The 13,603-nt window shown below is 44.4% G+C and overlaps 1 protein-coding gene across 1 annotated transcript in view; it reads left to right on the forward strand.

The window, feature by feature from the left end:
• LOC123750518 (uncharacterized) overlaps window positions 1-9,669 on the forward strand; it is a 54,551-nt gene extending 44,882 nt beyond the window's left edge. Inside the window, exons 8-12 of the mRNA XM_069325452.1 lie at window positions 2,745-2,869; window positions 3,761-3,941; window positions 6,926-7,004; window positions 9,293-9,458; window positions 9,591-9,669. Of these exons, the coding sequence (XP_069181553.1) occupies window positions 2,745-2,869; window positions 3,761-3,941; window positions 6,926-7,004; window positions 9,293-9,458; window positions 9,591-9,663 (624 nt within the window). The 3' untranslated portion in view covers window positions 9,664-9,669. The remainder of the gene's footprint in view (window positions 1-2,744; window positions 2,870-3,760; window positions 3,942-6,925; window positions 7,005-9,292; window positions 9,459-9,590) is intronic.
• Window positions 9,670-13,603: the final 3,934 nt, after the last annotated feature.

Below are 13,603 nucleotides of genomic sequence, written 5' to 3' on the forward strand. Positions count from 1 at the left end.
TGGGTTAAGGGTACCGAGGAAAAAGAGTAATGTACATGTGCAGGTTGAGAGGAACCAGTCCTTAAAGTGCTACTTTCGAAATTTTACAAAAAGGGGTCGAGCTTTGTAGCCCCGGCACCTAGTGAGGGTGACTGTTCCAGAATATTAGGCTCCGCGTGGAGGCGGGGCCCCATAGCTAGGAATTGTGGCGGGCGGTTAGAAGACACCCCCCCCCCTCCCTGGGAGGAAGACAGAGTGTCAATAAATAATTATATCAATAGTATCACAGGTGAATCGTCTAAAGCAGGCATGTCAAACCGAGGGTCCCAGAGGGCCAAATGGGCCACATTTGTGATGTCATGGGGGCCACACACCACAACTAATTGAAGTCATTTAATAGAAATTATTGCAGAATATTTTCATTACTTAAATTTAGCAACATACAATATGCATACAAATGGTTTAGCGACTAGCAACATTCATGAATGCAAAGTAATGAAATGGTTTAACAAAAGAAAAAATAAATTTTAAACATCATAAACTTCTATGCAACAGCAACAAATACATTGTAAAAATATTGCAACAGTTCAAAATGAACATTTATTTACGACTATTCAATAATTTTTAGTGTTTTCCCATGATGTTTGACACCTCTTTTTAATGACAATTATTGCTTTGTCTGGCTGAAATGTCTGCAGTTCTCACTTTAATAAAAAAATGACACGTGTTGATCAGTCAGTCTTGTTCTGAGAAGTTTTTGTTCATTTCATGAAGGAAAATAACTGTTCACACACATAGGTAGAACGGAACATTGCCATAACCTTTGTGGCAAACTTTCTGAAGTTTTTAAACTTTTCAGGGAGGTATGAAAAGAAACCAGGTATCCCCACTTCAAGATACTTTGAGTGTAGAATCCGACTGCATTTCTAATAGTTCTATCTGAAGGCTTTCTTTTGCCTTGGCAACATCAAAGGTGAATGGTGTTGAGAATAATGCAAAGTGGTGTTCAAAAGATGAGAAATCACGAAATCTTTCCAGAAATTCCTTTGACAACAATTCCAAGTGACTGTCATACCTAGCAAAGCTAAATACAGACTCAGTATTGGCAGTGTTTTTCAGCACTTTGCACTTAGGAAAACTAACAGAATTTTTCATTTGACAACTGTGACTTCCATAAGTTTAGTTTTGTAATGAAGCACTTAATGTCATCAAACAACTGAATGGTGAGTTTGTTTGTACCTTGTAATTTAAAATTAAGATCAGTTAATTGTGCAGTAATATCCACAGCAAAAGCCAGAACCTGGAGCCAACTTTCATCTTTTATTTCATCTGTGTTTTGACCGTTCATCTCCAAAAACATAATTATTTCTAGTCTCAAAAAATAAAAACTTTTCAGCACTGTGACATGATAACCAGCGGACTTCTGTGTAGAATGCAACATTGGTAAACTGATTATCCGTATCTTCCAACAACTGGTTGACTTGGCGGTGGTTGAGAGCACGACCTCTGATATAATTCAGTGTCTTTATGACCAAACAAAGAACATGATCCAATAGTAAAATCTTTGAACACAAAATTTACTGATGAATAATGCAGTGAAAATGTGTAAATGATGAATCTGGATGAGTTTTCTATTTTTGTTGGTAACTTGGCAGCAACACCATTATGTCTGCCAACCATATTTGCAACACCGTCGGTAGATAAGCATGCAAGTTTACTCAAATACAAACCATAGTCATGCAGAACCTGCTCGACTTTCTCAAAGATGTCCTGGCTTGTTATAGTGTCATGCATGAGGATCAGTTAGAGCAGTTCTTCATAAATATTACCCCCCTCCCCGCTCAGCTCGTTGATGCCGTGAGGGGGGCTTAGTGGGTGGCTGCCGGAGTGTGATGCTCCTTGGGACAGTCCTCTGTCCTTTTATAGCCTTGTGCTCCTGCTGCCGTCCTCTCCAATTGTGCTGAGCACCTTTTCCTTTTCCTTCTGTTTCGTTTTTCTCCCCCCCTCTTCTCCTATCTGCTTGCCGTGTCCTGCCGACCTTTTGCTTGTTTTGGTTCTTCCTTTGGACTTCTATTTTGACGGCCGGGTGCTTGAGGAGGCACACTCTTGCACCCGTAGAACAGTAGTACCCAACATCGAGAGCGAGGGGAACCTTTTATTGTCAATAGTCTTTGGATATGTTTATTGGTGATAATATTTAGAGTTGCAGATTGATGTACATTGATATATAACACATTTGATGTAAATCTGTGAAAATCCTAGTGGTTACTATTGCCCCTGCCTTGTGGGACCTTGGGTGGGAGACAAGGTAGCGTGGTCTGAACTTTAACAAGCTGGACAAAGTACGTGTGAGAGCTATGGAGAGAGGAGGCTAAAGCTGAGAGTCTAGTGTGAGTAACGGACGAACGGGCGGTCAGCGATATTCTCCCATGCCTCAATTTGAGAATCGTTTGAAATAGGCTACGACAAGTTAGGTGCCTCCTTCACCAAGAGATTAAAGTTTTTTTATGAAACTAACGTGGGCCGATTCTCGTCTTTCAGGGCAGTTGGAAAGTCAAAGACGGAGTTAGTGCCTTCGTTACCTTACACTATACATTGTATTGTATTGGTAGGCAGCAGAATAATTAAACAAAACGGCGTGTCGGTGCATTCCTCTACAGCCATAGTGTGTTCGGTGTGTGGGGGAGGGAGTGGGGAGTCAGTAGTTCGACCTCGTGGGTGACCTCAAAATAAGCCTATCATGTATATATGCACTTGTTGGACAGATCTGTGACGAGCACCCGAGTGAGTCCGTGGCAGCGTACGTGGTGGTGCCCATAATGGTGGTGGTCATCGCTGTCATCATGTCCCTGGTTATTTGCAGGTGTAGCAGGCACGATGACATTACTGAGTGAGTATCTCTGGAGTCTAATTCTTGAAGTATCTTTGAGTCTAATGCCCGCACACATAGTGTACACTCATATACATGCCACACACATTGTACACCCATGTACATGCCCGCACACAGTGTACACCCATGTACATGCCTGCGCACATTGTACACCCATGCACATGCCTGCACACATAGTGTACACCCTTTGTACATGCATGCACACATAGTGTACACCCATGTACATGCTCACACACAGTGCACACCTATGTACATGCCCGCACACAACGTATAAATGACCCTTGAAAACTCCGCTCCATCCCTCACTAGTCCCCATCTCGTTCATTGCTCTCCCCTTCCTATTCTACTTTAGTCCCTTCCCATTCCTGCAAACCCTTTCCCATCCCTTGGTAGCCCGTTCCACACCACACCGTTGCCCCGCCCCCTTGGTTGCCCCGCCCCGCCCCCTTGGTTGCCCCGCCCCGCCCCCTTGGTTGCCCCGCCCCGCCCCCTTGGTTGCCCCGCCCCGCCCCCTTGGTTGCCCCGCCCCGCCCCCTTGGTTGCCCCGCCCCGCCCCCTTGGTTGCCCCGCCCCGCCCCCTTGGTTGCCCCGCCCCCACCCCCTTTGGTTGCCCCGCCCCCACCCCCCTTTGGTTGCCCCGCCACCACCCCCCTTGGTTGCCCCGCCACCACCCCCCTTGGTTGCCCCGCCACCACCCCCCTTGGTTGCCCCGCCCCGCCCCCCTTGGTTGCCCCGCCCCCAACCCCCTTGGTTGCCCCGCCCCACCCCCAACAACCTTGGTTAGCCCCGTCCCGCCCCTTGGTTAGCCCCGTCCCACCCCTTGGGTTAGCCCCGTCCCACCCCTTGGGTTAGCCCCGTCCCACCCCTTGCTGACCAAGTCATGACCTTCAGGAAGCAGCAGAAGTACGAGAGGGAGCAGCAGGAGCGGCTGGAGGACCAGCGGAAACGCTCGTCAGGGATCGTGTCCATCCTGGGGCTGGGCACCGACACCCGCCACGGCTCCGCCAGCTCAGGTCCCTTCTCCAAGGCTCCCGCTGACGACGACGACCTCAACAACCCCTTTGATGGAGAGGTCAGTGCTCTGTGCTCGCCTAGATGTACTTGCTGGCTCGGGTTAGGCTCCTAGTCTAACCCGCTAGGAGTTAGGCTAGGCTAGATCAGTTTTAATTATAAGATTGGCAGGCGATGAGTCACAATAACGTAGCTAAAGTATGTTGACCAGACCACACACTAGAAGGTGAAGGGACGACGACGTTTCGGTCCGTCCTGGACCATTCTCAAGTCGATTGTGAGAATGGTCCAGGACGGACCGAAACGTCGTCGTCCCTTCACCTTCTAGTGGTCTGGTCAATATAAGATTGGCCTTTCGAACGTTCTCAGATTAATGCTGTGACACTAGGTTGAAAGAGATTATTCTAAGAACAGCTAGTTCATTCCACATAGTTCTGACATAGAGTATTTTCCGCTAAGAACTTAACCAAATTGGGAAAACAAAACTTATTTTCCGTTTTCCATGTGGTAAAACTTTAAGATATAGCTAATGCATTATGATCAAATTGGCATGCACTAAAAAGGATAAAAAAGATTAAAATCAAAGCGAGTGCTTAGCCCTGATAGAGTCCAGACTGCCTATGAGCCATACTCTTCTAAAGTGGACTATAAAACAGGTATCTTTTTATCTATTCCAGTTAACTGTTGAAGGTTTACCACAAATTAGAGATATAAATTAATAGGATTAATAAAAATAAATAATCTTAATGGACTTGTTCTCAAAATGTCTTGAATTTGTTATCTTAACTCGAGGTTAAAGCCTAACTTTCTAAATAACTATTGCTATATACCTATAATGATTTGATTAAGGTAACTGCAACAATAATAGTAGTTGTATATCATTTGTATGATATTAAATAATATGGGAACTGACCTGTGAGATTTATATTTAATTTATAAGGAATTTATATTTGTTAATTTATATATTTCGATAGTAATTGTATGATGTTTAGTAGACTATATTTCTGCAAATTTTCACAAATCAACTCATTTACACATTAGGGGGGTTTATATTTAATTCATATATGTGGTCAATCATATTGATTGACTAACATTCACTACAGTATTAGCCTACATATATTAGTAATTAAAATTGGGAGGTGGTATCATATTGTATGGTAGGCCTGGTCCACCAGTTATAAACAAGGATGATGACACCAAATAATCCTCATGGTTGAGGCTGGCATCACCACCAAGTACTGGTGTACTTCCTTTTCAACTGTTCCTGTCAAACGGCACTTGCAATAATAGCAGTAATCATATATATATATATATATATATATATATATATATATATATATATATATATATATATATATATATATATATATATATATATATATATATATATATATATATATATATAAAATAATTATTATGACTGTCAGACCACGGAGAAAGAATTGAAACAGGAATTTCCTTAAGTACTTTCGTATACTAATACATCTTTAGAAGAAATGATTTACAAGTCAAGTATTGGACAAATATATAGGCAGGAGAGAGAGGTGAAATGAAGTGAGGTACAATACAAAATGAATTGGAATTAGGTGGAAATAAATAAGAGCTGCATAAGAACTGCAGAAGGCATATTAGCCCATACGAGGCAGCTCCTATTTATACCCACTAATGGTTTTTGGGCCCATAAAATAAGAGCTGCACCAATAGGCCCATACATGGATAATAATAATAGCATAAAATAGTAAATATTTACAATGAATTAGTGAGACAAATGTGTATCAATGATCCTACTCAAATCCACCTCTAATTGATCTATCAAAATGGATCTAAGTTATATAAATCACTGTTAATGTTCAAACTACATTCTTTTGGTAATCTGATAGTCACTCCATCTATGTTGGTATATACAATTTTCAAGAACCTGTTCCCCTTCCTTTTGTCCTTCACTCCCCTTTCCTCAAATGATTTCGTTGCTTTGTTTTCATGTACCGTTTCACTAACTTTCCAGTCCGTAACACTTTATATACAAAATATTTTCTTCTTCATTTCTATTCCCATTTAAACGTTTTGCTTCAGTGAGGTTCATTTTCAGATTTTCTCCGTCTTCCTTTGAGGTCTTGTCTTATTGACCAAAGTTTGTCATCCTCATCACCCTCAATTTCCTGGCATTTCTAAGCACTTCTGTCGTGTTTTTCACTCCATTATATTCTCATCCTTAAAGAGAGGGTTCTTGTCTCTCTCATATCTTCCTATCCTCCTAAAACGACTGACATTTTCCTTTGAATTGAGGTTTTCTCCTAAACCTACTATTTTCTCTGATTTTCATCTCTTCTGCTGCTCTGTCCACCCTAGATGAAATTTCCTTTTCTAAACACCCAAAAATTATTATGGACTTAGTTCTATCTGCAGTGTTTTGTCCTAGTTTACTGTTGGTTACTAGTTCCTTCCTAATTGATTTTCTAATTTCTGCTTCTTGTTTGTCATTTCTGGTTTTGACCTCTAAAGACACTTCCTCGATCGTCTCTTTCTCTTTTACAACTTGCGCATACGTCTCTTATTTCTTCTTTGTATTTTTTTAGTTCTTTATTAACCTCCTCTGTGTGAGTTGTCAATGAAGTTTCTCTTTGCATATCCTTGTCTAACTCCATGTTAGCCCTCAGGGGCCCCATGGCGTTATCTACCACATGAGTATTTTCTTTTTTATTTCTTCATGTTCACCACTCTTCACTCTCTATACCTCATTATATTTCACCAGCTCCTTGATTTGTTCCTCATGAATCTTTAGTTTGTCCGTTAATGCAGTAATTTTGCAACTTGCAGTGTGTGTGTGTGTGTGTGTGTGTGTGGTGTGTGTGTGTGTGTGTGTGTGTGTGTGTGGTGTGTGTGGTGTGTGTGTGTGTGTGTGTGTGTGTGTGTGTGTGTGTGTGTGTGTGTGTGTGTGTGTGTGTGTGTGTGTGTGTGTGTGTGTGTGTGTGTGTGTACTCGCCTAGTTGTGCTTGTGTTTGAGTGTGTGAATGGCTCATCTCTTATCAAGAATCTCTCCCGTAGGACATCGACATGACAGACTTCATGGAATACGACCCAGACTTTGTGGGCGTTAACCCGTCTGACTTTGGGCTGGAGAAAGGTCAGTTGAGCCGTTATTTGCAGTTTATGTTATGGGTCTGTTAGGTATCGTCACTATGACAAATAAGCCGGTTGACTTATACCAACTTGTTGAAGAAATGTCAGCTGATCTCGCATTCACATTTCAAAGAAGATTCAGTTAACCATTATTGTTTATAGTTGAGTATTGGTTAACTTTTCTAAATTCAAAATCATTAGTTAATCATAGAGTTCAGCAAGAGGAGTCCCGACCCGATGCCCGGCGCACGCCACTGTTGTGTGACGCCCGGCGGCGCACACGCACTGTTGTGTGACGCCCGGCGCGCGCGCGCAGTTGTGTGACGCCCGGCGGACACACTGTTGTGTGATAACTTTCATTATGGTTACTAATCACGTTTGTGCAACTTTATCGGGATCACTCCACCCCCCCCCCCCCCCCAGCCGTTCTTTTTCTGATGTTATGACGCAGACCCTCAGGGACTCACGCGTTCATAGTCACAGACTCATGGATGCACAGATTCAAAGACACACAGACACAGACTGGTAGATTCACACACTCACAGATGCACAGACTCACAGATGCACAGACTCACAGATGCACAGACTCACAGATGCACAGACTCACAGATGCACAGACTCACAGATGCACAGACTCACAGATGCACAGACTCACAGATGCACAGACTCACAGATGCACAGACTCACAGATGCACAGACTCACAGATGCACAGACTCACAGATGCACAGACTCACAGATGCACAGACTCACAGATGCACAGACTCACAGATGCACAGACTCACAGATGCACAGACTCACAGATGCACAGACTCACAGATGCACAGACTCACAGATGCACAGACTCACAGATGCACAGACTCACAGATGCACAGACTCACAGATGCACAGACTCACAGATGCACAGACTCACAGATGCACAGACTCACAGATGCACAGACTCACAGATGCACAGACTCACAGATGCACAGACTCACAGATGCACAGACTCACAGATGCACAGACTCACAGATGCACAGACTCACAGATGCACAGACTCACAGATGCACAGACTCACAGATGCACAGACTCACAGATGCACAGACTCACAGATGCACAGACTCACAGATGCACAGACTCACAGATGCACAGACGCACAGATGCACAGACGCACAGATGCACAGACGCACAGATGCACAGACGCACAGATGCACAGACGCACAGATGCACAGACGCACAGATGCACAGACGCACAGATGCACAGACGCACAGATGCACAGACGCACAGACGCACAGACGCACAGACGCACAGACGCACAGACGCACAGACGCACAGACGCACAGACTCACAGACGCACAGACTCACAGACGCACAGACTCACAGACGCACAGACTCACAGACGCACAGACTCACAGACGCACAGACGCACAGACGCACAGATGCACAGACTCACATACACGCAGATGCACTGCCACAGAAACACAGGCTCACAGATCAGCCCATCCTCCGAATATGGGGAGGTACATGTAACGGTACAAGTAAGTGTAATTATGTACTGTTTCTAGCAGTCGGGAATTGTACTTATTACACTTAGTATATATTAAACCGTACTCTCAAATAATCGCCAGAATCACACCAAAATATTGTGAATATTTGAGTTTATCTGAAAAGTTGAATAGAAAACCACGACCTAACCTAACCACCTTAGTGTATGAGGACAAGCATTTTATTGCTTCTTAATTACAAATAGTACTTAACCTATAGCTATATTGATATTACAGTTTTATAAAACTCATAAAACAAAACTAAAATCTTTCAATAAATTATAAAGTAACTCAGGATATTTTCAAATTTTGTATAAAATCTCTATTGTTCAATAAAACTGAAAAAGAAATTCTTATTATTTAAAACTTGTACATATAGCGATAAACATGAAAACTTCATCCTAAAATTTTGAGTGTTAAGATTGAAAACTTGGAGAATATTTGGGAAGTTAAATGTAACGGCACAAGTGTAATTATGTACTATTACTAACAGTCACGAATTGTACTTATTACACTTAGTATTAAACCTACTATCAATTCGGAGGATGCGTTGCGCAGATACACACAGACAAAATAAAATAAGACTAAAACAGTCTCCAGAACCACTTATAAGACCAGTTTGACAATGCTCGAATACCCAATAATTTTTGCAAATATAATTTTTCTGTCTAAAACACTTGAGCTAAAACCCTAAATTATTTTACATGGTGAGTAAGATCAGACGTGTACATAATGTCCTGTTTCTTGCCCTCTCGTGCGTCGACGACCAGAGTTCATGACCACTCGGAGGCCCATGACGTATTACAACAACGATGCCTTCGAGGAGGACGAAGCGACGGTGTACCAGAGGGCGCCCTCATCCTCCCACAGCATCGCAGCTACAGACAGTGACGACTCTGGTGACGGGGATGCTCTCAGCTTCCAGAAGAGCACCAGGTATGCCTCCTCTTATGTTACTTTCACAGTCCTGTTCTCTCTGACATTAGCGGTGATATCAAGAGCTTCACAAGTGACAATAGCGAGGCGTTGCCAACGTGTGGTGTGTGATGTGATGTTTTTCTCCGCCAGACACCAAAAGATGCACTTCATCATTCCAGCCGAGATTCACGCCAAGGAAGACGCAAACGAGACCGTGCTCTAGGTGGGCCAGAACCGTGCTCTAGGGGGGCCTAGACCATGATATACGTAGAGCAGGACCTGCATGGCTTCGCTTACTATCTATCCGGACTCCTCGACCCCCCTTTACTAGCCCTCTTCAGGTCCTATGGAGAGTTACAGCCCCTCTCCTCCTGCACCACCAGGCGTTTACTTTCTAAGACCGTTGTGCCACTGTAACCTGTTATACTGCAACACACAGGACGGGTGTGTGTGTGGGCCACTACCACTCACAGGATGGGTGTGTGGGCCACTACCACTCACAGGATGGGTGTGTGGGGTCCACTACCACAACAGGATGGGTGTGTGGGGTCCACTACCACTCACAGGATGGGTGTGTGGGGTCCACTACCACTCACAGGATGGGTGTGTGGGGTCCACTACCACTCACAGGATGGGTGTGTGGGGTCCACTACCACTCACAGGATGGGTGTGTGGTCCACTACCACTCACAGGATGGGTGTGTGGGCCACTACCACTCACAGGATGGGTGTGTGGGCCACTACCACTCACAGGATGGGTGTGTGGTCCACTACCACTCACAGGATGGGTATGTGGGCTACTACCACTCACAGGATGGGTGTGTGGGCCACTACCACTCACAGGATGGGTGTGTGGGCCACTACCACTCACAGGATGGGTGTGTGGGGTCCACTACCACTCACAGGATGGGTGTGTGGGGTCCACTACCACTCACAGGATGGGTGTGTGGGGTCCACTACCACTCACAGGATGGGTGTGTGGGGTCCACTACCACTCACAGGATGGGTGTGTGGGGTCCACTACCACTCACAGGATGGGTGTGTGGGGTCCACTACCACTCACAGGATGGGTGTGTGGGGTCCACTACCACTCACAGGATGGGTGTGTGGGCCACTACCACTCACAGGATGGGTGTGTGGGCCACTACCACTCACAGGATGGGTGTGTGGGCCACTACCACTCACAGGATGGGTGTGTGGGGTCCACTACCACTCACAGGATGGGTGTGTGGGGTCCACTACCACTCACAGAATAGGTGTGTGGTCCACTACCACTCACAGGATGGGTATGTGGGCCACTACCACTCACAGGATGGGGGTGTGGGCCACTACCACTCACAGGATGGGTGTGTGGGGTCCACTACCACTCACAGAATAGGTGTGTGGTCCACTACCACTCACAGGATGGGTATGTGGGCCACTACCACTCACAGGATGGGTGTGTGGGCCACTACCACTCACAGGATGGGTATGTGGGCCACTACCACTCACAGGATGGGTGTGTGGGCCACTACCACTCACAGGATGGGTGTGTGGGCCACTACCACTCACAGGATGGGTGTGTGGGGTCCACTACCACTCACAGGATGGGTGTGTGGGGTCCACTACCACTCACAGGATGGGTGTGTGGGGTCCACTACCACTCACAGGATGGGTGTGTGGGGTCCACTACCACTCACAGGATGGGTGTGTGGGGTCCACTACCACTCACAGGATGGGTGTGTGGGCCACTACCACTCACAGGATGGGTGTGTGGGCCACTACCACTCACAGGATGGGTGTGTGGTCCACTACCACTCACAGGATGGGTGTGTGGGGTCCACTACCACTCACAGGATGGGTGTGTGGGGTCCACTACCACTCACAGGATGGGTGTGTGGGGTCCACTACCACTCACAGAATAGGTGTGTGGTCCACTACCACTCACAGGATGGGTATGTGGGCCACTACCACTCACAGGATGGGGGTGTGGGCCACTACCACTCACAGGATGGGTGTGTGGGGTCCACTACCACTCACAGAATAGGTGTGTGGTCCACTACCACTCACAGGATGGGTATGTGGGCCACTACCACTCACAGGATGGGTGTGTGGGCCACTACCACTCACAGGATGGGTATGTGGGCCACTACCACTCACAGGATGGGTGTGTGGGCCACTACCACTCACAGGATGGGTAAGAGTGCACAATAAGCTTACCTAAGCTTCACTGAGCTTCACTAAGCTTCAGCAAGCTTAACTAAGCTGCACTAAGCTTCACTGAGCTTTACCCTAAGCTTCACTGAGCTGCACTAAGCTCCAGTAAGCTTCCCTAAACTTTACTAAACTTCCCTAAGCTTCAGTGAGCTTCCCTAAGCTGCACTAAGCTTCAGTAAGCTTCCCTAAGCTGCACTAAGCTTCAGTAAGCTTCCCTAAGCTGCACTAAGCTTCAGTAAGCTTCCCTAAGCTGCACTAAGCTTCAGTAAGCTTCCCTAAGCTGCACTAAGCTTCAGTAAGCTTCCCTAAGCTTCCCTAAGGGGGCATATCAATGTAAAATTAAAAGTGGTTCAATTTGCTTATAACTTTTTTTATGAAATGGTTATAGAAAGGGCTGCAGCTGGTCCAAGTTTCATCATCACACCCTAAACAGAAAAGGAGAAAAAAAATAAACAACGAATTATGCAACGAATTTTCAAATAGTTTCAGGGAACACATGTTTCAACTAAAATCATTTCTATAACACTCAGATATTAAATTAAGCACATAATAAAAGATTCTAGTGATCAGTTTTATCAAAAAAGTGTTTAGTGCAATAATATAATTTTTCAAAGTTACCCTTCTAAAAAAATATGCAATATATGATATTTATAAATTTTTATAAAATCAACAAATAGACTTTGGACTAAAATGTCTACTAGATTCTGTAGAAGCACAAACGCTACATATAATGTGTAATTTGCATGTAAATTGATTAATAAATGAAAGCTCTGAAGTAATTTGAAGGTGTAAATTACTTTCCAGAGTAAAATAAAGATCCAAGTTCGGCCACCTGTAGCTGAGCTTGACTTCGACAGATTTCGTTCATAATTGGCACCCTTGCAGATAGGCATCCATTGAGCAAGGTGTGCAAGTTCCATGCAAATCCCTTGATAACAAACGAGAAAAAAATATTGGCCAAAAAAAAAAGAAAAAAATAAAAAAAAATAAAAAAAAAATAAAAAATTTTAAATATAAATATATTGCACATACATATTACAATTATTACAAGAGTTTGTGCTTCTACAGCACATAGTAGACATTTTAGTTGACACATGTGTTCCCTGAGATTATTTGAGAATGTTGAACATTCGTTGCATAATACGTTGTGTATTTTTTTTCTCCTTTTCTGTTTGTTTGTTTTCTGCCAGGCTTTCTCAAGCCTGGCCTCAGGCTGGGCTTGGGGAGTAGAACAACTCCCAGAACCCCATCCAGCAGGTATCAGGTAGGGTGTGATGGTGAAACTTGGACCAGTTGCAGCCCTTTCTATAACCATTTCATAAAAAAAATTATAAGCAAATTGAACAACTTTTAATTTATAACGATTTAGAATGATATGCCCCCTAAGCTGCACTAAGCTTCAGTAAGCTTCTCTAAGCTGCGCTAAGCTTCAGTAAGCTTCCCTAAGCTGCACTAAGCTGCACTAAGCTTCACTGAGCTGCACTAAGCTTCCCTAAGCTTCAGTAAGCTTCACTAAGCTGAACTACGCTGCACTAAGCTTCACTGAGCTGCACTAAGCTTCAGTAAGCTTCACTAAGCTTCAATATGCTGCACTAAGCTTCAGTAAGCTGCGCTAAGTTTCACTAAGCTGCGCTAAGCTTCACCAAGCTGCGCTAAGCTTCAGTAAGCTTCCCTAAGCTTCACTAAGCTTCAGTAAGCTTCACTATGCTGCACCAGCCTCCACAACATCCTGGACACCTCGCGCCACGCTGCTCCCAACTTCTCAATAACCTTGAGGATGATAGTTAATTTAATCGTTTTGATTTGCACTGGTTTTGCGTGCGTGTGTTTTTTTCTGTGTGAAAATAATGTGTATATATAAATATTTGTATACATGGGCAGCAGGCGTTCCTTTAAACATATTGGTTAAATGACCTCATTGCTGGCATTGTTGATCTTGTAGTGTAAACTTTCTATGCTTCTATTTTC

The sequence above is a fragment of the Procambarus clarkii genome, chromosome 16 (genome assembly GCF_040958095.1).
Source record: "Procambarus clarkii isolate CNS0578487 chromosome 16, FALCON_Pclarkii_2.0, whole genome shotgun sequence".
Lineage (NCBI taxonomy): Eukaryota > Metazoa > Arthropoda > Malacostraca > Decapoda > Cambaridae > Procambarus > Procambarus clarkii.